This window comes from Aquarana catesbeiana, linkage group LG04 (genome assembly GCF_042186555.1).
Source record: "Aquarana catesbeiana isolate 2022-GZ linkage group LG04, ASM4218655v1, whole genome shotgun sequence".
NCBI lineage: Eukaryota > Metazoa > Chordata > Amphibia > Anura > Ranidae > Aquarana > Aquarana catesbeiana.
The window spans coordinates 324,639,588-324,664,195 of NC_133327.1; the positions used below are offsets into that span (position 1 = coordinate 324,639,588).

At 41.1% G+C, this 24,608-nt stretch overlaps 1 protein-coding gene across 3 annotated transcripts in view; it reads left to right on the forward strand.

Moving 5' to 3' along the window:
* DOP1A (DOP1 leucine zipper like protein A) overlaps positions 1-24,608 on the forward strand; it is a 151,957-nt gene that overhangs the window by 117,578 nt on the left and 9,771 nt on the right. For all 3 annotated transcript variants that reach the window (XM_073626865.1, XM_073626867.1, XM_073626866.1), the window contains 11 exons: positions 4,407-4,532; positions 4,699-4,833; positions 5,896-5,951; positions 9,461-9,565; positions 16,694-16,760; positions 19,566-19,710; positions 19,797-19,876; positions 20,864-20,973; positions 22,179-22,328; positions 23,780-23,841; positions 24,011-24,163. In XM_073626865.1, the coding sequence (XP_073482966.1) occupies positions 4,407-4,532; positions 4,699-4,833; positions 5,896-5,951; positions 9,461-9,565; positions 16,694-16,760; positions 19,566-19,710; positions 19,797-19,876; positions 20,864-20,973; positions 22,179-22,328; positions 23,780-23,841; positions 24,011-24,163 (1,189 nt within the window). The remainder of the gene's footprint in view (positions 1-4,406; positions 4,533-4,698; positions 4,834-5,895; positions 5,952-9,460; positions 9,566-16,693; positions 16,761-19,565; positions 19,711-19,796; positions 19,877-20,863; positions 20,974-22,178; positions 22,329-23,779; positions 23,842-24,010; positions 24,164-24,608) is intronic.

Genomic DNA, 24,608 nt, shown 5'->3' on the forward strand with positions numbered 1-24,608 from the left:
CCTTGTAATAGTTGTGACCAATCACAACATTACAGTAATAAATAAACAAAGTGTAGTAAAAAAATTCCCTAATCACCCCCCGAGTAGGCATTTTAGGCATTGTATCACGCCTCCTCATCACCTGCTTTACGCAAGTACTCCATCCACTTGAATGGGTCACGATTGGCAGGCATACAGGGGGGTATAGTTCCTGCCACAGCTGCAAAGTAAAGCTCTAATAGCACAGTCAGTGACAGTTGGTGTCCCCGATTGTCATCTGTACTGACCACTTTTCTGCCTGTTGCCTGGACTAATCCTTTGCCTGTATGCTGACTGTCTCTGCCTGTGCCTGAACTGACCTATGTATACGTCTGACTAACTAAGTTCCTGCAAGACACCATTCCCAGCCATCCCTTGTGGACAACTGCACTCCTGGTACCACAGAAACTCTTTTATTATTCCTTTCTTTAGCCTCCTGTATTTCCTGGCCAGTGAACATGGCATTCCTGGAGGCAGCCATGTACCAGTAGGCTAGGTATGCTTGGCTTATAAGAAATAGGACTGCACCCTGACCACTTGTATCAAGGTGACCATTACAGTAAATTGGTTTTGATACAATTGGTTGATTTGTGTGATACAATGTCAAGTATATAATCAGTTCAAATGTGAGTCTCACGCATGTGGTATCCCCACACTTGGGAGGAGTAGCAGAATGTGTTTTGAAGTGTATATATACAGTAAGTATGCCTTTGCTGTGTGTGAGTAATATCCTAATAAATTGACAGTGTTGTGTTTTTTTTGTTTTTTTTTCTGTCTACATTTTCCAAAAACTTATGGCAAAAGAATGACATTTTCAAAAGACTCACTATGACTTTCAGAAAATACCTTGGGGTGTTTTGCTTTCCGAAATGGTAGTTTATGCGTAATTTATTCTCCTTGAAATCCAAGGTGCTCCTTGGATTTTGGGTCCCTCTATACATCTAGGCTGGGAAAGTTTCACACGTGATATCCCCATACTTTGGGAGGCATAGTAGTATATGTTTTGGGGTGTAATTATAATGTAAGCATGTCTGTGCTATGTGTGAGAAATAACTTTTTAAAAATGATAGCTTTGTAAAAAAAAAAAAAAAAAAAAATTACATTTTCCAAAAAATTGTGACAAAAAAATTACAACTTCAAAAAACCTGCCATACCTTTTACTAAATACCTTGGACTTTCTACTTTCCAAAAAGGGTTAATTTTGGGGGCGTTTGAACTGTCCTGGCATTTTAGGGCCTCAAGAAATGAGATAGGCCGTCGGTACATCAGGCGTGATCAACTTTCAAATATATACCATAGTTTGTCGACTATAACTTTCACAAATGTCCAAGGAAAGATTATTTGTGAAATTTTATAACTGAACCAAAGAAAAACTTTTTTTTTTTTTCTGAATTTTCGGTATTCATTTATATAGCACAAAATAAAAAAAGAAGTGGTGATTAAATACTACCAAAAGAAAGCTATATCTCTCTCAAAAAATTATAAAAATTTAATTTGGGTACAGTGTTGCATGACTGAGTAATTGCCACTCAAAGTGCGACAGGGCTGAAAAATGGCCTGGACTGGAAGCACGTGAAACATAAAAAGAAGGTGCACCAGCCTAGAGCTTTACCACAAGACTCTTTAATGATCAAAATAAATGCCAATATACTCACAAAAATAAATAGTCAGGTGCATAAATCAATTCCCATCACACCAGCAGACACATTTGCCAGTTAGCAGTCCTTTTCTTGGGATTTCTTGGATCCAGGCTCAAAGGGGATCTGGCTAGTTCTGAGGAAGGCCTGAAAATGCATTAGCTTGCTCCCTGGCAGATGGACGTTTCTGATGGTGTAATGGGAAATGATTTATACACCTGACTATTATATTTTGTGAGTATATTGGCATTTATTTTAATTAGGGTTGTCCCGATACCACTTTTTTAGGACCGAGTACAAGTACCGATACTTTTTTTCAAGTACTCGCCGATACCGATTACCTTTTTTTTTAATGTCATGTGACAGTGTTTTTTTTTTTTTTCTTTTTTTTAGGGGGGGTGAACGATGTCTGTGTGCATTTATTATTTTTTACAATAATATTTTTTTTATTCTTTATTGCACTATGTGTTTTTTTTTTTAATCAGCCCTGTTTGGGGGCTTTGGTGAGATATCAGGGGTCTTAACAGACCCCTGATATCTACCCCTTGAGACAGAGTAAGAGACTGAGGATAGAGATTCCCCAGTCCCTTTCTCTGCAGCCTCAGCTGCACTGAGAATAAATGTAGAGAAGACAGCGGATCCTCTCCATTCATAAAACTGAGACATCGTAATCACAGGAGATTACAATGTTTCAGTTATGTGAATGGACAGAGTCAGCTGACTCTGTCCATTCACACAGCGGAGAGGGACAGCAGAACGGAGGGGGACAGCGGAGAGGGACAGCAGAACAGAGGGGGACAGAGGAAGAGAGAGCGACAGTGGAACGGAGGGGGACAGAGAAGGAGAGGGGGACAGTGGAACGGAGGGGGACAGAAGAATGGAGGGGGACAATGGAGGGGGACAGAGGAACGGAGGGGCACAGAGGAACAGAGGGGGACAGCGATGGGGGACAGAGGGACAGAGGAACAGAGGGGGACAGCGATGGGGGACAGAGGAATGGAGAGGGACAGCGGAGGGGGACAGAGGAATGGAGGGGGACAGAGGAACAGAGGGGGACAGCGATGGGGGACAGAGGAACGGAGAGGGACAGCGGAGGGGGACAGAGGAATGGAGGGGGACAGAGGAACAGAGGGGGACAGCGGAGGGGGACAGAGGAACGGAGGGGGCATGGAGGATGAGGTGACAGTCAGCAGTGATCGCGTGTGGGGGAGTTACAAGCACCGATCACTGCTGTATGTCACTAAAGCAGCTGAAAGCCGCTGGGGGAGAAGCTTGTAACTCCCCCACGCGCCGATCACCTCTGACTGACTGTCCAGGTATCGGCGGAAGCATCGGGAGCATTTGCCCGAGTACAAGTACTTGGGCAAATGCTCGGTATTGGTGCCGATACCGATACTAGTATCGGTATCGGGACAACCCTAATTTTAATCATTAAAGAGTTTTGCGGCAAAGCACTGGGCTGCTGCACCTTATGTTTGTTTTGCAGTGTAGAAATGACCAAGTTTTTTGTGGATTTTTCTATTGTCTTTACATGAGGTTGACTATATTCAGAATTTTATCACTACAAATAGAGCTAAATGGAACGGCGGACAACTGTTTACATCTATGTAATAATTATGTGCTACAACAGGTCTACTAAGCCCAATTCGATAATGAAAAGTGACAAGTTTTACTACTTGTATTTTGAGTTCTATATTAGTAGAGCTGGTTGGTTGTATTTTTTCTCCTTTTAACCACTTGACCTCCGGAAGATTTACACCCTTAATGACCAGGCCACTGCGTTTCTTTAACTGGCAGTTGAACGATCATGCAATGCTGTACATAGATACAATTTAGGTCCTTTTTTTTCACACAAATCGAGCTTTCTTTTGGTGGTATTTGATCACCACTGCGTTTTTTTTTTTGTTTTCGTTTTTTTCTAGAAACAAAAAAAATACAGACATATTAAAAAAAAAAAAAAAAATAACAATATTTTTTACTTCCTGCTATAAAACCTATCCATTCATTTTTTTTTTAAATCTAATTTCTTCATAATTTTAGACCAATATGTATTCTGCTACATATTTTTGGTCAAAAAAATCCCAATCAGCTTATATTGATTGGTTTGCACAAAAGTTATAGCATCTACAAACTATGGTGTATATATACTGGCATTTTTATTTATTTATTTTTTTACCAGTAATTGCGACGATCAGTGACTTATAACGTGACTGCGATATTGCGGCAGACAATCTGACACTTTTTGGGAATCAGTGACACAAATACAGTGATCAGTGCTAAAAATATGCACTGTCACTGTACTAATGACACATGCTGGAAAAAGGGGTTAAACATCTAGGGTGATCAAAGGGTTAAATATGTGCCTAGCCAGTGTTTTTGTGTACAGTGTGTGGTGCTTTTACTAAGGGACATAGAAGATTTTATTCCCTGCTTTGCTTGTTTACATAGGCAGGGCTCTGTCCTGTGTGCCTACAGGGTGACTGGTCAGATGCTGGCGGTCATCCATTGGCCCGGCACCCCCTGATCGGCATCTGCTGTGTTTAATCACAGCACGGCTGGGTCGCCAGAAGTGCCGGATGACATACCTAGTCACCTTGCCATCATATATCTACTGTAAGTAGTAGCAGATATGCTCAGCAAGCGGTTAAACGTGCTTTAAGGTTGAGAATAACTGCTCGTACTTTTGCTTAATAATACAACAAATCTTGTATGTTATATTTTCTAATTTATTTGTCTTTCTCAAATTGCCAGAATTTAAGGCAGCAGATCCTGGAACTACTGGGACCCATTTCAATGAATCACGGTGTTCATTTTATGGCTGCCATTGCTTTTGTTTGGAATGAAAGAAGACACAATAAAAACTCTGCGCGCACAAAGGTATTTGCTTTACACTGGTGTTCTGGCTCTTGCATGTTTTAATAGTACTGTTCCGCATCAGAATTTGAAATACAATGGTGTGAAATTGGTTTAGCTAAACCTAAGTCTTGTTATTTTCATTATCTTCATCTCAAGTCTACTCTTTACATTTTTAATGTTTTCTAAGGTTATCCCATTAGCAAGTGAAGAACAACTTCTGCTTGTTGAACTTGTTCGTTCCATCAGCGTGATGAGAACAGAGACCGTTATACAAACAGTAAAGGAGGTATTGAAACAGCCACCCGCCATAGCTAAAGACAAGGTATATCTCACAGGAGTTACTGTACATATCTTTTCTATAAGCTTTTGATGAAGGCCTTAGGCCGAAACGCGTCAGATTTTTTGGATGATGTTACTGCTGTAATGCTTAAATAAATATGTTTTTATGGAGAAGCTGTCGAGTTGCCGGCCCTTTACTTTCTATATATCTTCTCTATAGTACAATTAGATTTATTAACAATGCATGCCATTGACCTTTTCTGTGAATTATTATATGTACACAAGGTGTATATGCTGCAGAGAAATTATGGCTGGGGTATACTTTACTGCAATGTTAATTAATGACACAAAGGAAGTTTTCCTCCAAGTTCTGAGGCGTAATGATGGAAAATCTGCAGAAATATAGCTGTTGTATCTGGGTTTAGGTTGCTTATAGCAGCTACCAAAGAGGAGATGAGAACCTTATCTAATGCTGCCTCTGGAGGGAGAAATCCAGGAAAATTCTACAGCCTGACTCACATTGGGCACAACCACAATAGTAGTTGCTAAATTTGAATAATTTTGCTCAATAGCTATTTTGCTTGGTATAACAAATTCTTATCTCCTCTTACAAACCCACATACCTCTATGTTCACCATATTGTTATGGCTTCCTTGCATAATGGATTATAAAATGTACATTATTTGGACTTGAAAAATGGAAAAAAAAATTGAGTTCATTGCTTCTATTCCGTCTATTCCTTTCTGGGTTGTAGCCAAATACATTGGTATCAAAGTCTGCTGCTAGAAATGTTTTTGGCTATGGGCTACCATGTTCTTGTACAATTCGATGTACCATGTATAGCCATCAATAAAGATGGAATTTAAAAAAAAAAAATAAAAAATCAGCTGCTAGGAAGCCATTTTGAATGGACGATAAGCCAGATGAGCTTTGACCAGTCACAATGCATTATTTTGTCTAGCTCTGGTATGTGTGCTGTGGCTTGTGCATGAAAAGTTGCAGTAAGCCTTTGAATATAATTTTTAGCTATGTGGCACTTGAAGGCCACATTAACACGCAGTATTATTTTGCTACTAAGCCGTTTCCTCTGATTTTAATCTTTTAGAAGCACCTTTCACTTGAGGTCTGCATGTTACAGTTCTTTTATGCCTATGTTCAGAGGTAAGACTAACTTTTTAAAGTATTACTTGCACGATAGCCTTCCCTTTTTCAACTTATTGTTTTTATTTTATGCTTTTTATGGCTTCTTAAAAAGGTTCATCTTACATTGTATTCTTTAGGCTGTGATCATTTTTATTTCAAAGGTGTGCCTCTGACACTGATTTATTATAGAGAAAAATGTATGCTAATAGGTAAAATGGGTATGTATAGGAAATATATACGATTCCATTTCTAGGCAGATTCTATTTTCTTCTATATGTATATACAGTTAATAAATGCCACCTTGTGGTGAAATCTCTTACTTTCTACCTTGAAAATCATTGTTAACAGGAAATTGGAGCCAGAGTTCAGCCAGACAGCTGAATATAATATTAAAATATGTGAATATGTTATCTACCAATATATTTGTAATTTTTTTCAGCTAACTTGCACAGTTTACATACCTCTTTCTAACTGCATAGCCAGGATAGTGACACCACTATTTACTAGTACAGCTTTCTTTCGTAATTGCCTGATCATTGGACTATGAATGATGTCACTTCTGAAGTCCTTCCTGAGCTTTTATATCCTGTGAGCTGCACTCTCCCCCCCCCCCCCCCCCCCCAGTGCCTGAAAGCATGTTAGCTTGGCATTGTTGCTCTTTATCTGACTGGCCTGCAGCACATAACCACACTTTTTTTATCTGATTTCTGATTTGCAGTACAATACAGTGAGGGAAAAAGTATTTGATCCCCTGCTGATTTATTTTAACAGTGAGAGACAGAATAACAACAAAAATATCCAGAAAAACGCATTTCAAAAAAGTTAAAATTGATTTGCATTTTAATGAGTAAAATAAATATTTGATCCCCTATCAATCAGCAAGATTTCTGGCTCCCAGGTGTCTTCTATACAAGTGCCAAGTTGAGATTAGGAGCACTCTCTTAAAGTGAGTGCTCCTAATCTCAGTTTGTTACCTATATAAAAGACACCTGACCACAGAAGCAATCAATCAATCAGATTCCAATCTCTCCACCATGGTCAAGACCAAACAGCTGTCCAAGGATGTCTGGGACAATATTGTAGACCTACACAAGGCTGGAATGGGCTACAAGACTATCGCCAAGCAGCTTGGTGAGAGGGTGACAACAGTTGGTGTGATTATTCGCAAATGGAAGAAACACAAAATAACTGTCTGTTGCTCCATGCATGATCTCACCTCATGGAGTTCCAATGATCATGAGAACGTTGAGGAATAAGCCCAGAACTACACAAGGAACCTTTTCTGATGATCTCAAAGCAGCTGGGACCATAGTCACCAAGAAAACAACTGGTAACAGACTACGCCGTAAAGGACTGAAATCCTGCAGCTCCCATAAGGCCCCCCCCACTCAAGAAACCACATGCAAAGGCCTGTCTGAAGTTTGCTAATGAACATCTGAATGATTCAGAGAAGAACTGGGTGAAAGGGTGAAAGTGTTGTGGTCAGATGAGACCAAAATCAAGCTCTTTGGCATCAACTTAACTCGCCGTGTTTGGAGAAGGAGGAGTGCTGCCTGTGACCCCAAGAACACCATCCCCACTGTCAAACATGGAGGTGGAAACATCATACTTTGGGGGTGTTTTTCTGCTAAGCAGACGGGACAACTTTACCACATCAAAGGGACGATGGACCATGTACTGTCAAATCTTGGGTGAGAACCTCCTTCCCTCAGCAAGGGCATTGAAAATGGATCGTGAATGGGTATTCCAGCATGACGATGACCCAAAACACACCGCCAAGGCAACAAAGGAGTGGCTCAAGAAGCACATTAAGGTCCTGGAGTGGCCCAGCCAGTCTCCAGACCTTAATCCCATAGAAAATATGTGGAGGGAGCTGATGGTTCGAGTTGCCAAACGTCAGCCTCGACACCTTAATGACTTGGAGAGGATCTGCAAAGAGGAGTGGGACAAAATCCCTCCTGATATGTGTGAAAAACTTGAAGTTTCAGCTCCCTCCATACATTTTCTATTGGATTAAGGTCTGGAGACTGCCTAGGCCACTTCATGACCTTAATGTGCTTCTTCTTGAGCCACTCCTTTGTTGCCTTGGCGGTATATTTTGGGTCATTGTCATGCTAGAAGACCCATCCACAACCCATCTTCACTGTTCTGGCTGAGGAAAGAAGGTTGTCATCCAAAATACATTGCCTCGTCCATTGACCCCTCAATGCGGCAAAGTCGGTCTGTACCTTTAGCAGAAAAGCAGCCCCAAAGCATAATGTTTCCAGCTCCATGCTTGACTGTAGGAATGGTGTTCTTAGGGTCATAGTCAGAGTTTTTCTTGATGCAAACACAGCGGTTCGATTCAATGCCAAAGAGCATAGGCTAACTTCAGACGGACCTGTACATGTGCCTTCTTGAGGAGGGGGACCTTGCGGGCGCTGCAGGATTTCAATCTATGGCAGTGTATTGTGTTACCAATAGATTGTTTGGTGACTGTGGTCCCAACTGCCTTATGATCTTTCACAAGCTCCTCCCGTGTAGTTTTGGGCTCATCCTTCACTTTTCTCATGATCATCCTTACTTACCCCATGAGGGCGAAATCTTGCATGGAGCTCCAGACTGAGGGCGATTGATGGTTATTTTGTATTTCTTCCATGTGCGAATAATCACTCCAACAGTTTCCTTCTTGCCAAGCTTCTTGCTGTTGGTCTTGTAGCCCATTCCAGCCTTGTGCAGGTCTACAATCTTGTCCCTGACATCCTTTGACAGCTCCTTGGTCTTGCCCATAATGAATGGAATGGTTTGAATGGAAGAAAGAGATTCTGTGGACAGGTATCTTTTATACACATAACGAGTTGTCGTTAGGAGCACCTTCTTAAATTGACAGGACTATCTGTGTACCACATGAGCACATACTGGAGTCAGAATTGTTGGCTGGTAGGGGATCAAATACTTATTTTACTCACTGAACTGTAACTCAATTTATAACATTTGTATCGTGTTTTTTGGTTGATATTCTGTCTCTATCATTTAAAATACACCTATGATAAAAATGTTTATGTCTTTGTAACTGGGCAAACTTACAAAATCTGCAGTGGATCAAATAATAATTTTCCCCGCTGTATAAATACAGATTTCAGTAATTTTTTTAATAAATGCACTAAAAAAGTTTTTGTTTTGTTTTTGTTTTTTATTTGTCTGTAGTTCCCCTTCAATGGATTAGGGCAACTAAACTGATATTTCAGTTTTTGGTATATGCTGGAAAACTGAACCACCAGACATTTTGACTCAGTAGAGCATTCTCTGCCAATAAGTATTATGGCAAGGAGATCTTGTTGTTGGAGTTTAACTAATATATAAAGACAGCCCTGTAGGTTTCACCAAAACATCCGTTTTGAGTGGACTGGTTCTTTAATATTGTGCCCTGTGTGCAGATTTGTCAAGGAAATGTTATACGGTATTCTAGCAAGTTTTTTTTTTTTTTATATAAATATGTTCTGTGTTTTCCATTGTTCTTATGTTTTCCTTAAATATTAATCCTGCAGGATTCCTGTCTCTAATCTAGTGGATAGTTGGGCCTCTTTTCTCGTCCTGCTAAAAGACTCAAACCAGCTCAGTCTTCCAGCCCCTGGCCAGTTCCTTATATTGGGGTAAAGCTACTAATTGCATACAGTGTTATGATGTGTGCTTTCTGTGTATATATAATACATGTTTATTGAAAATAAGGGGCATTAGGAGAACTGACAAAGCCAGTGTACTAACACAAATGGGAATATCTTGTACAATTCGCATAGTTCATATATTAGAAAAATTTCAGCAACTCTTTGATGGTTAATAAGTATGACATTTCAAGCCACAGGTCTGTAGCCCAAGTAATCTAAAAGAACAGCGAAAAGGAGGAATGTTACATAAAATTCTGGTGTGAGTACTCTGCTGGCTATATATTTAAGTAATGTACGACAGCACAGTGGCTTAGTGGTTAGCACTTCTGCATTGCAGCACTGGGTCCTCTATTTGGATCATGGCCAGGGCACCATCTGCATGGAATTTGCATATTAACCCTGTGCGGGTTTCCTTTGGGTGCTCCAGTTTCCTCCCACCCTCCAAAGAAATGTTGGTAGTTAGTGTGTTCATGATAATAGCGAAGGGCGCAGAAAATACATATAACTTGCAACATGAAAAAAATCATATGCAATATTTAGACAATGATTAAAGTGCACAATGAATTACCAAATTTAAAAGTCCATGACCTGATACTGCGGTCAAAAATCCAACACCGTGCTCCTAAAATGCAATGTGCTTCAAAGTTTCAAATACAATGGTGCTTCACCCGAAGTGATAAATGAAATGACCTCGGCCACAGAGTGACCCCTAGACATGTAGTATATGAAACTCCTTTTTTTAATGGGTATATCTCTCCAGGGATCTCATCCCAATTCCTCATCCATATAAAAGAGAAACGGATCCCATTCCAGTATGCAAATCTATATGAACATGTTTGTCTTTAAGCTTATGCATTCACTATTGCATATATCCAACTTTCAATATACAATTCTGCAAAAAATGGCTCCGCTGTAAAAGAGCCACAGAGAAAGCAAGATAGTGTAATATTGCTTTTAATCCTTTTAAAATTAGCACTTACATAGTCCAGTGCGTAGTACAGAAGGCTTTGTAGAAATTGTATAGCTCAGGGCAAAGCGGAAGCCGATCCATCACCACTGTGTGACTCATGGCGTGCGTCTCAGCTGCCAGAGCGGAAGTGGAGGAACCTGTGGGTATGCGTGTCAGGCCTCGCTTCAATGCATTTCACGCTCAAGCGCGCATCATCAGGAAGTAGTCCCGATAACGCGCGCTTAAGCGTGAAATGCATGTCATGGACTTTTAAATTTGTTAATTCATTGTGCACTTTAATCATTGTCTAAATATTGCATATGATTTTTTTCACGTTGCAAGTTACATGTATTTTTTACACCCTTCACTATTATCTTTTTATTTATTAGTTATTACTAATTTTAGGTGCTGCAATAGATTATTTAGAGATTTGCATTTGGCGCCGCACCCCATCACTTTCAATAGTGTGTGCATGAAGTAGGGACCTTAGATTGCAAGCTCTTTGAGCAGATACTGATGTGATTGCACAATATGTAAAGCGCTGTGTAAATTGTCAGCACTATTATTATTATTATACAGGATTTATATAGCGCCAACAGTTTACGCAGCGCTTTACAACATTAGGGAGGGCAGTAGAAGTACAATACAATTCAATACAGGAGGAATCGGAGGGCCCTGCTCGTTAGAGCTTACAATCCAGGAGGGAGGGTCAAGTTATACAAAAGGGTAATAGCTGTGGGGGATGAGCTAATGGAGAAGATAGTGCAGTTGTTAGATGGAGGCAGGATAGGCTTCTCTGAAGAGTAAAGTTTTCAAGGATCGCCTAAAAGTGGATAAATTTGGAGACAGTCTGACAGATTGGGGTAGGGAATTCCAGAGGATGGGCGAGGCTCGGGAGAAGTCCTGGAGGAGAATATGGGAGGAGGTGATGAGGGAGCTAGAGAGCAGGAGGTCTTGGGAGGAACGGAGAGGGCTATTAGGTTGGTATTTTGAGACTAGGCTAGTGATGTAGCTGGGGGCAGAGTTGTGGATGGCTTTGTAACTTATTGTTAGTATTTTGAATTTAATTCGTTGGGCGAGTGGCAGCCAATGGAGGGATTGGCAGAGAGGGGTAGCAGACACTGAGCGGTTTGTAAGGTGGATGAGTCTGGCAGCAGCATTCATGATGGACTGAAGGGGGATAGTCTATTTAAAGGTAAGCCAATGAGGAGGGAGTTGCAGTAGTTGAGGCGAGATGTAACCAGGGAGTGAATCAGGAGCTTTGTGGTTTCATTGGTTAGAAAGGGACGTAGTTTAGAGATGTTGCGGAGGTTGAGGCGGCAAGCTTTGGAAAGTAATTGGATGTGGGGCCGAAAGGAGAGTTCAGAATCCAGGATAACACCTAGCACCCTGACATGTGGGGACGGGTGGGTGGTTGTGCCATTGCTCTTGACAGACAAGTCAGGGGAAGAGGCACGTGGGGGAGGAAATATTATAAACTCGGTTTTGGACAAGTTGAGTTTGAGGAAGTGGTGTGACATCCATACAGATATGTAGGTTAGTAGGTTAGTGATGCGTGAGGAGACTGATGGAGTGAGTTAAGGGGTGGAGAGATAGATTTGTGTGTCGTCAGCGTAGAAATGATATTGAAAGCCGTGAGAGGCTATCAGCTGACCCAGGGAAGAGGTGTAGATTGAAAATAAGAGGTCCAAGAACAGAACCTTGGGGGACCCTGACAGAGAAGGGAAGAGGAGTGGAGGAAGTAGAATTGTAAGTGACACTGAAGGTGCGTTGGGATAGGTAGGATGAGAGCCACTGAAGAGCACAGTCACGGAGACCGAGGGAGTAAAGTTTTTTGAGGAGGAGGGGGTGGTCAACCATGTCAAAGGCAGCTGAGAGATCCAGAAGTAGGAGTACAGAATAGTGTCCGTTGGTTTTTGTAGTTAGTAGGTCATTTGTGAGTTTTAAAAGAGCAGTTTCTGTGGAATGTTGAGGGCGAAATCCAGATTGAAGGGGATCAAGAAGGTTATTTTTAATGAGGTGGTCACTCAGTTGGTTGTAAACCAGGCATTCAAGGAGTTTAGAGGAAAAGGGGAGCAAGGAGATAGGGCGTAGGTTGTTAAGATTGGTATGGTCCAAGGACGGCTTTTTAAGTATGGGGGTGACCAGTGCATGTTTTAGAGCATTGGTGAAGATGCCAGAGGTGAGGGAGAGATTGAAGATGTGAGTTAGAGAGTGTAGGATGGAGTCAGAGGGCGACCATAGCATATGAGAGGAAATAGGGTCCAGGGGACAGGTGGTTGGGTGGGCGATAGAAAGGAGTTTAGTAACTTCGTCTGTAGTAGCAGATTTGAATAGGGGGAGTGTCAGTTGTACCTGTTGACATGGGGTCTTAGCTGGGGGAGATACCTGTAGAGTGGAGATTTCATCACGGATTGTATCAATCTTGTTTTTGAAGTGATTAGCGATCTCCTGGGCAGTGAGTGAGTCAGTGTGTGGAGGCGGTGAAGGACACAGTAGAGAGTTGAAGGTAGAGAAGAGTTTACGGGGACTGGATGAGAAGGTATTAATAAGAGCTGTAAAATAGGTTTGCTTGGCAGTGTGGAGTAAATAATAGTATTTTTGGAGGGCAGATTTGTATTGGTTGAAGTCTTTGAGAGATTTAGTGTTGTGCCACAGACGCTCAAGAGCGCGACTACGTTTTTTGAGAATTTTAGTGTCATCTGTTTGCCAGGGGTGTAGGGGTCGAGGCCTGATTCTGCGTGTAGTGAGGGGAGCGAGCTTGTCCAGGGTGGAGGACAGGAATTTATTGTAGATGGACGTGGCTTGGTTGGGGCAGGACAGGGGAGAGATTTTGTCATAGAAGTGGTCAGTAGCAGAAAAGAGGAGAGAGGAGTTGAAGTAGCGAAAATTTCTAAGGGTGATGGTTAGGCGATTGGAGGGAAAGGTGGTGGGGGACAGGGGAGAGAGAAACAAATAAGGTGATGGTCGGAGAGAGGAAATGGATTGTTTGAGAAGTTTAAATGTAGAAGGTCAAATGAAGAGGTTAGATTAAGAAGTTTAGAAGTAGCAGGAGTGTTTGTATTAGCAGGGATGTTGAAATCACCGAGAAGGATTGTGGGAATTTCCGAAGGGAGAAAGTAGGGTAGCCAGGCAGAAAACTCATCAAGGTAAGTCGATAATGGTCCAGGGGGCCGGTAGATCACAGCAATTCTTAGGGAAGTAGGAGAGAATAGACGTATACAGTGGGCTTCGAATGATAAGAGGGAAAAAGAGGGAGGAGAGTGAATAACCTGGAAGGTGCTCTGGGCGGATAGGAGGAATCCCACTCCACCTCCCTTTCGTCCATTAGCCCTAGGGGAGTGAGTCCAGTGAAGGCCACCGTGGGATAGGGAAGCAGGAGAAGGGGTGTCATATTCGTGGAGCCAGGTTTCGGTGAGAGCAAGTAGATTAAAGGAATTAGTGCCAAAGAGGTCATGAACAGCAGTGAGTTTGTTGCAGACAGAGCGGGCGTTCCAGAGGGCGCAGGAGAGAGGGAGGCTGGCGTTGGGAAGAAGAGGAATGGAGACTAAATTGCGTAGATTGTGACTACTGCCAGAGGGTGTAGGGTGATGGGTGTGTTGGGCACAGTTAATTAAGGGAGGCCCAGGGTTTGGGGAAATATCTCCAGCGGTTAGGAGAAGCAGAAGAGTAAGGGAGGTAATATGAGAATATGATTTGTATGAGGGGACATGCTTCAATATCCTGGGGGGTTTGTTAGCAAGTGGGAGTGCAAGAGTGCTCTGGACCACAGACTGGGGTGAAGGTTCAGCTTTCAACAGGACAATGACGCTAAGCACACAGCCAAGATAACAATGGAGTGGCAACGGGACAACTCTGTGAATGTCCTTGAGAGGCCCAGCCATAGCCCAGACTTGAACCCGATTGAACATCTCTGGAGAGTTTTGAAAATGGCTGTGCACTGACGCTCCCCATCCAACCTGATGGAGCTTGAGAGGTCCTGCAAAGAAGGGGAGAAACTGCCCAAAAATAGGTGTGTCAAGCTTTATAGCATCATACTCAAAAAGACTTGGAGGCTTTAATTGGTGCCAAAGGTGCTTCAACAAAATACTGAGCAAAGACTAAATACTTATGTACATGGGATTTTTTTTTTGTTTTTATTTTTAATAAATTTGCAACTATTTCAAACAAACTTCTTTGACGTTGTCATTGTGGGGTATTGTTTGTAGAATTTTAAGGAAAATAATTAATTTAATCCATTTTAGAATAAGACTGTAACATAACAAAATGTGTAAAAAGTGAAGTGCTGTGTATACTTTCTAGATGCACTGTATCTCTTTAATTTACATCTCTCAGTTTTACAGAGCTCCATGAGTGCAGCTCTCACTATACTCTTGGTGCTCTGATAGGAGCAATGCTGTGTTCTCGCACAGCATCTCTGCCCACCCCTCCCTTCTGCTGCACTCTATGATTGAGCAGGGGGAGGGGAGGGGCAGGCACAGGGGCTGCATGCAATCCTGAAGCCTCAGGAGCTGAGAGGGTCCAGCATTTGAGTCCTAGAAGAATAGTGATAGTTATTCTCCTGGTACTCAGAAAAAATTAAAACTGTAAATTAAAGAGATAAGTCCAGGAGATGGCATGCACCTCGTTGGACTCTACCCCTACTAATACAGCACATTTTAAAAAGTAGCTGAATTTCTGGAGATCAGCCAATAACTGTTTTTTTTTTTTTTTTTTTTTTTTAAGAAGTGTAACTAAAGTAAAGAACGGCTCTTTAATGTTGGTTCATAGTTGAACTCCAACCGAAGCTTTTGAAACATTTTCTTGTTCAAAGTGTTTATTAATAAGCAAAAGACAAAAAAACACTTCAGGATAAAGACCACATCACATAAGACATGCTTCTACATAGTAGAGTGCATAAGGATGTGTGCAAAATTCATACATAAAGGAGAGTGACAATGAAGAACAATGACAACAGGTACAAAACAAAAGTGAACTATCAGGCTCAGGATAAACAAATCAAACCAATATGAACCAGGAACCAAACAGGTACCCAGAATAGCGAAATGCCTTTTTTATAGTATACATAATGGGCACAAAACCTGAAACTTTTTTTAGTTATGATATAGCAGGAAAGAATTAATAACTTTAGCAGTTTTTTTTTCTGTGTCAATAAAAACACTTGTTATCAGAGTGGGCACTGTTTTAAATATTTATAATATTTTTATTGGTGTCTGGGGAGTTATCTCAGTAAAGAAGTAAGAGACGGTCTATCCCTTTTCTTCTCTATTCAAAATATAAAAGTTCTGGCTGGAGAGCCTTTAAAGCGTTTGTAACCCTAAAAAAGAAAAAAAAAAGATCCTTTTCCTTTTAAAACATGTTAAATGTGTTTGTGCTATGTAGTTTGCCCCATTGTATGATGTAAAATACCTGTTTGATTCTGCCTGTTCCTCTGTCCTTTTGTGTGTGCTGACCACAGTAATCATGGCTGCTGATCCATGATACCGTGGTCAGTTTACGTGCCTCTGTCATCACGCTGTCTGCTCTCTGCTCTGAGTCTCTCCCTCTCCCCCTGTCTCCCTGCTTGTCAGTTCCAATGCCTGTGTGTGTGAGAGCCGATCTCCTCCCTGGCCCTTCCCTCCTGTTGCTCTGCCCTGTGGCTTGAAAATACCATTAATAAATAACTTGCATCCCCTCTGTTTTATCAAGATCTAAAGTACTGCGTGTCAATTTTTTTTACAATTCTAATGCTAAATACCATCTCTCACAACACCAATGGGAGGTCACGTGACCTTCCTCTGCTGGCTGGCTGATGTTAGAGGGTTATCTCAGCCCCTCCCTCCGCATTCCTTAGATCAGGGAAGGCGAGCAGAGGAAGGTCGTGTGACCTCCTATCGGTGCTATGAGAGAAGGTATTTAGGATTAGAATTGTAAAAAAAAAAACGGGGACACAGTACTTTAGATCTTAAAGAAACAGAGGGGATGCAAGTTGTTTTATTATCATTTACAACCACTTTAAATATGCACCAGTTTTATGATGGAAGCGTTATTATTGTATGATTCTGCTGAAATGAAGGTAAAAACTGCCTACCTAAGAATTGTATATGTATTCACAGTTTTGTCTGGATGAAATGTGCTTTCAGCACCACAGTTATTAATTGTTATTGGTTTTCATTTACACATTACAGAGTTTTGAATGAGTTCATTATGAAGAACCCCACTCTTGACAACAAGAAGGACCAGAGAGACCTGCAGGTGAAAAATCAGTGTGCATTTTTCTGTAGCTTTTATTGATACATCTATACACAGTATACATCATTATTTATGCAGTTAACAGATGGCAGCTGCTTTGTATAGGAAGGTTCACTATATACCTGACACATACAGTATATAGTTTTAGCGAATCCAGTGCAAACAGAGGTACAGGAGGTTATTGATAGCATGTGAACTATGATGCTACCCCCCAAATGTCACAACTAAGACCTTCCCTCTTTGTGACCTCTCTGCAGACTACACTGCAGTTGAGCAGTAGCCAAAGACATACCCTAACCTGTGATCAAACATTGAAAGGGAAGCATTACAGTGATATGATCATCCCTGTGCCCCCATGTTGGGTATAGTTGTTAGACTGTTAAAATGAGCCTTTTCCTGATGTTTCACCCACCTAAATTGAGCTCTTTTAAAAGTTGATTGAGGAGTTTAGACTGAATTACATTGCATCCTCCCTGCCTGTAAGCTACCTACAGGCAGGGAGGAGTGCCTTTGCACTTGTATAAATGCAGTATATAGTTGCCTTTTAACATGTTTGTATACTGTGTAATATTCTCTTGTAATATGGACAGGTGCAGTGCATTAATGTTTTCTTCATACACCGTACACTACAGACAATACAGTTCATATGGTAAAGCCTATTTCACATAGGCTTCAGCTTGCATACGAGCAGTGTGAACAGGAAGCCTTGACAAAGCATTTGCCGACCTTTCAGCAAGCTTTGTTGAAGCTTTTAATGTACCATTCAGCTCCAGTTTGTAAATGCTGAACACAGGTCCTAATGGGATTGCTGATTGCCACTGTAAACATGCTGCTAGCAGGCTTAAGCATTTCTTGAAGCTTGTTAAAAGTCTGCTGAAGCCTGCTAGCAGCTTGCTTAAAGTGGCAATCAACACTTCTGTTAGAATTAGTGTTCAATATTTTACAAACTGGAGTTGAATGGTACTTTAAAAGCTCCAACAAAGCTTGCTGAAAGCTCTGCAAATGCTTTGTCAAAGCTTGCTGTTTACACTTCCCCTTTACAAGCTTAACCACTTAAGGACCGAGCCTCTTTCTGAGATTTGGTGTATACAAATTAAAGACCGTTTTTTTTTGCTAGAAAATTACTTAGAACCCCTAAACATTATATATATTTTTTTTTCTAAACATTATATGTATTTTTTTCCTAGCACCCTAGAGAATGAAATGGCGGTTGTTACAATACTTTTTGTCACACCGAAAGATGATGCTACGCCGAGTAAATTGATACCCAACATGTCACGCTTCAAAGTTGCGCCCACTCGTGGTCTAGGGCTAGAATTATTGCTCTCGCTCTAATGATTGTGGCGATACCTCACATGTGTGGTTTAAGCACCATTTCCATATGCAGGCGCTACTCACGTATGTGTTCGCTGCTGCACGCGAGCCCGGCGGGACGGGGTGTGTTTAAAATTTTTTTCTTCTTATTTATTTTACCTTTTAATTTTTACACTGTTCTTTTTTTTAAAAAAAAGTGTCACTTTTATTCTTATTACAGGGAATGTAAACATCCCTTGTATTAGAAAAAAAGCATGACAGGACCTCTTAAATATGAGATCTGGGGTCAAAAAGACTATGGGCAGAAGTGAAGTTTTGATGTTGCTTTCATCCTGCAATGGTTTGGAGACGGATGGGGGCCATCTTCCCCTCACTTGTCTCCATACCAAGTAAGGGACAGGATCCAATTGCTTCCACCGCTGCCGGCGGCTTCGGTAAGTGACGGAGGGCGGCGGAGGATACCGGAGAGCGGCGGGAGGGGGCCCCTCTCCTGCCGCCAATACAAGTGATCTTGCGGCAAATCCGCCGCAGAGACCACTTTTATCTTGAAGTGAACCGCCCACTGAAGAAGAAGATACCGGGGTTATGGCAGTTAGCTGCTGCAATAACAACGATATTCCTCTTCAAATCAGCGACGTAAAACGATGGCGGGAGGTCCGTAAGTGGTTAATGGATAAGTTCACCCTTACAAAAAAAAAAAAAAAAATGCACATTTTTTTGCAGTTAAAAAAAACATGCATTTTATTGTTTTTTCTTTTTGTAATGCACCTGTAAAGCATTGCACCCACAATACTACGGTCCTACAGGCTGTTTGGCTGTACCTACGATACGGGCAGGCAGTTACACTATAACAGGACGACTTGAATAACTACCACAGTGCTCAACAGCGCCCTGGTAGTTCATTGAGAACTACAAGCCAACAGCCGCAAAGATTGTCAGACCTTTTAGTTTTCCCATTCACAGAACACTGTGAATGGATGACGTGACTGGGCGGGAGGAGATTGTGACAGCTTGGGGGGGTTCCCTGCTAGCTGTCAGAATGGGGGACCAGGGGGAATGGGGGCTGGTCTATCTGTAACATGTTACACGCTGAAAGTATACAGCAGATATTGATTGTTGGATTGCTGAGTATGAAATGATTGTAAACAGTGTTTACCTTTGTGCTACCATCCCACCATCTGCCTAATTAAAACTTGGGATCCTGTTGGCCTGCATTTTCGTCTGCACTTTTATAATGAGAATATAATGGAGCCTGAGGTAGGTGAACTTCCAGTGGTTCCCCAAAAGCTCTGAATAAGGGCTTTTACCATTGTAACCATAGACACAGAGGGAGAATAATTGTTTCTGCTGCTTACAATAGAATACATTTAGTTAAGGTTTCCCTTTAATGCTGTGTATAAAAATCCACCAAATTGTGTGTCACTATGTAAATGATAATACCTGTTCATTATTTTTTTCAGGATTTTACACATTGACTTTTTTCTGTCTCTTTAGGATGTCACACACAAAATCGTAGATGCTATTGGTGCGATTGCAGGGTCATCACTGGAGCAGACTACATGGTTAAGAAGGAACCTAGAGGTGAAGCCATCCCCAAAAATAACAGTGGATGGTACCACTCTTGAATCAGATGTTGAAGGTATAGTTGTAATCTCAACAATACAGAGTGGAAGTCGTTTAGCTAATAGGTCCTTTTTTTAATATATTCTCCTGCCTTTCTTCCAGACATGCTGTCTCCAGCTATGGAAATATCAAACATCACACCATCAGTGTATAGTGTACATGCTCTCACATTACTCTCTGAGGTAAGAGTAGTGACTATTCCAGGCTGTTGCATAATTTTGTACGCCCAGCTAAGAATTGTCATACAGAGCCTTGCAACATACCTACTACACAGTACACCTATATCTAAATTCAAAAAGTGTAGATTTTCTATGTTATAGGGAGTATCTAGAAGTGTTGATTGTGCCTAAGCAGTACCCTGAAAAATGTACCTTGTGTCTGGAATTCCTCCTTAAAAATATCAGTATACTTCCTGGTATATGAGGGTGCCTAGACACTTTTGTCTTCATAGCCGTATACAATATCTGCAATGTGAGATCTTAGGCACTGCTGCCTCTGACTGCTAATCTCATCAGATTTGAAGTAAGATTCCTTGATGTCACTACTGTGCTGCTCACTGTTCTCCTTGCTGGAGCCTCGAACATGAGGAAGCAAAGCCTTGGGGAAAAATCAGCTCAAGGAAGACCACAGGTAATACTGGTGACTAGTTATTAGCCCTCTGACTGTCCCAGGGGCACATTAGAAAGTGACAATATACATTATTTCTTCTTAGGGAAGGAAATCACTGGAACAAATGTCCCTATTGGAAATTGTTCCATATATTTCTGTTCCATTGACAATACAAAATTTTGGCTTATCACTTCCTGTCCTGATGACAGTGGTCACCAGAACAAAGCAAGACAGAGACACAATAGACACTTTAAAAAAAAGGGGGGGGGGGGTTAAACACTCCCTGCGGTATCCAACACTACAAAATAAGTTTTGGCACATTTTATTGTAAACTCACTAATAATGCACAGTATACATATTTTCCTATAGAAAAAATACTATACTGTAGTGCAGCAGGGGTAACGGAGGTAAAAGTCACGTCCAAATCTCTGTTCCTTGGAAGCTCTACTCTGGCTTTATTTTAGAATGCTCCAACTTTTTGGACTAAAATATCATGATGTTCAGAACACATTTTTGTGCTCATGTTGGCTCTTTTGTGTACTCTTTTTGTGTTTTGCCAGGTCCTTGCTCATTTGCTGGATATGGTGTTTTACAGCGATGAAAAGGAGAAAGTTATTCCATTACTTGTCAATATCATGCACTATGTAGTACCTTATTTACGTAATCACAGGTAATTTTACACTGCATTTCAATTGGTTATGGTTCTAGCTGCTTTTTGTAAAAATACCTTTTATATTACATTTAAGCATACTAGAGCAGTGGTACAGTATCCAACCTTTTCATGGATTTACATCAAAGTATCATTTTATTTGTGTTGAGAGCTTGTCAGGTTGATTTTGTTCTGGGACCCAGAAAAAAATATATTGCTAATAATTATTTATTGGTAATAACATTATGTGAGAAGAAAGTCACCACAGGATCTGGAGATTCTCAGTGAACCCTGTGCACACTGCTTCTAGCAAACTCTGCATAAGAACTATGATTCTTGGTTCAAACATACTGAAGTACATGTTTACGCTGGCCAATTGTGCAAAAGTTAACCTTTCCTAGCCAGCCCTACTCTACCAGCAAAATGCCAAACGCTTTATTTTTTGCAGATATACCAGAGGTATTACTCCCCTGTCAGAAACTAGCTCACACCTTGTTTTGAGGATTTCACTGGGCTATAGCTCTGAATTGGCGATTCCCCTCAGTTCCTTGGTTGCAAGTTATACAGCATATGGAGGCAATAAAACTTATGGAGCGACTACATTTATATTGTTGTGGATACCATGCATATTTTCCATGGTATATGGATGACCTGGTCTACTTATTGATGAATAAAGTGCTACCTGCAAGCTGTCCTTTGGTTGTCTGCTCATTGCCCCAGCCTCCCCATTGCTGCTACAGTTTTTAGTTTAATGGAGTCTAATGCATAGGCAGTAAAGGAAGAAAGAGAACTCCTATAGGGCTGCAGTATGTGTTGGGCTAGCCATTAATTAGTATGTACCAGGCCAACACAGACCAGTTTCCCCATTCCTAATATAGCAGTAGTCACTGAAGTAAAAACTGTTAGAGCCACAGACAAGTCAGGCGACAGAAAGATTGCTTAAATTATTGTTTCCAGTTACCCTTCCCTTTTTGCAGCTTTGAAAGTCACACTATGAGACGTTGCATTGTAAAATGTGTATTTAAAAGTATACTTTAAGTGCTTTTAGATTTAGGCTGCCACTGACAGGCTGTTAAGCAGGCCTACCTCTGTAAGTAGATATATAGCGGTGAAATTTATGAAGGGTATATAGATCAGATAACAAAAATCATAATAAATGTAATGTGCTATTTGATAAAGAAGTCTTGAATATGAACTATAGTAGAACTGTACTTTATTTGTTCCAGTGCTCATAATGCTCCCAGTTACCGAGCCTGTGTACAGCTATTGAGTAGCCTCAGTGGCTATCAGTACACCAGGCGGACCTGGAAGAAGGAAGCATTTGACCTTTTCATGGATCACAACTTCTTTCAGATGGACAGTTCCTGCGTCAGTCAGTAAGACTCCTTTCAATTCTTCTGAACATTTACATGTAAAATGACTTAAGCCACATTGAACCTAAGATTTAGATTCTTTTAGTGTCTCGCACTTATTCGTTAATCAAAATGTGTTTTTTTTTTTTTTTTTAAGAATTTGCATGTATTCAAATGGGAGTATTGTCCATGATGGAAGTGTGTGTGTGTATATTTTCTTTTAAATGTTAGCGTGCAGAAAAATAAGGACAGGCTGGCATTCCTGGTAAAGGTCAACTTTACTTTTTACAGTTTAACTCCAGAGTTCACTACTAAATTCCTTTACACATACTGTTTAGGATTCAACTGTTGCATGTTTGATACCTTAGATTTGTACATACATTTGCATTAAAGAAGTATGGTCTAAGCAATTTTTTTTGCCCTACTTCTCCTGGGGATCATAGGAGTGCACTTCGTTCTGCACTCCTGTGACCCAGATTAAGACAACGGCAAGCTAAAGTCTACTGATGTCGCTCAGCCAGTCCAGACTCTGGAGAGATCTCAATTTTAATGTCCGGATCCACACAGATGCCTGACCAGCAGCTAACTCAGCCTCTCAGCTTACCACTGACAGCCTGAGCCAGCTGCTCTTGCCCGCTCCACAGCCCAGTGCTGCAGAGAGCCAGTGACGAACAGCCACAGGCTCTCTGCTCATTGAAGCACTGAGCAATCAGTGATCTATGATCATTCAGTTCTCAGTCTTATACAGCGTACACATGGACGTACTTTTCGACTGGAATGGTCCGCCGGTCTTTCCGACGGACTGTTGAACAAACGGACTTGCCTACACACGATCACACTAAAGTCTGACAGATTTGTACGTGATGACGTACGACCGGACTAAAATAAGGAAGTTGATAGCCAGTAGCCAATAGCTGCCCTAGCATCGGTTTTTGTCCGTTGGACTAGCATACAGAGGAGCGGATTTTTCGACCAGACTCGAGTCAGTCGGAAAGATTTGAAGCATGTTCCAAATCTAAAGTCCGTCAGATTTTCGACAGAAAAAGTCCACTGCAGGTCCGATGGAGCCCATACACAGTCGAATTGTCCGACGGATTTGTTCCGTCGGACCAGTCCGGTCGAAAAAGTCTGCGCGTGTGTACGCGGCCTTAGAGTCGGTGGGGACAGATGCAGCATCAGATCATTGCTTAATCCACCTAGGTGAGTATGTAGGTTTTTTTGTTTTTTTCAAACTCCATACTTCTCTTTTTAACATCATGAGACTCTCTGTTCTTATTTCTCCACCGTTAGGATATTACAGGAACAAGTCCAATATTTGCATGTTTTATTGCTTAGTTGAAAGCATACTTCCAGCACATGTCCATTATTTTTCTCATGGAGAGCATTTATTTTGCATAGTATGCATTTGTTCTGTTTATCTGGTCTTCAATTGATGAATGACTAAATAAGACAACAATTTTATTTACATCTTGTAGCTGGAGGGCAATCATGGACCATCTGATGACACATGACAAAACCACATTTCGTGACCTAATGAGTAAGTTGTTTTCTCTGCCTTCCTTTCCAAGCTGTTTGTAGACTACAATTAGTCAGATGTTCAATTTTTATTTGTAGTTGTCAACATCTGTCTATAACCGTAAAATAGTTCTTGTTAAGGTATATGCTGGCATACCTTCACTGATCACACCACTACCATTGTATTGCAGCACGTGTGGCCGTTGCTCAGAGCAGTTCTCTCAGTCTGTTCACTAACAGAGATGCAGAGCTGGAGCAAAGAGCAATGCTGCTAAAGAGACTTGCCTTTGCTATCTTCAGCAGTGAGATTGATCAGTACCAGAAATTCCTGCCAGATATACAAGGTGAGACATCACTGCAAAATGCTGACTTTGTATCAAACTTTAAATCATTTTATATGTTACTGACTTGGAGATTACTGCATATTGACTTTACCTAATATTCAGTTTTAGTCTGGATGCAAAACAGCAGATTGGGCAATTTGGCCTTACTGTAGGTCGATCATATCCTTGTAAAGCTGATTATATGCAATCTGATTGAACAATACCATTTAGATTTAGTATCAACTATTTAGTACAAGTTTTGAATTTTTTTTAATTGAATGGAATGTTTAGGTACTGTAGGTCATCATATCTCGTTTTTGGTAAATCTAACGGCGATTACTCAGAGGTTACACTATCAGATTGTAACTTGTGTCATCAGTTTAAGAGTTAACGTGTTGCAAAATGTGAAATATTCAATATTTTTTTGTTGCCCCTTGAGCTAAATGTGCATATTGTGTAGGAGGCA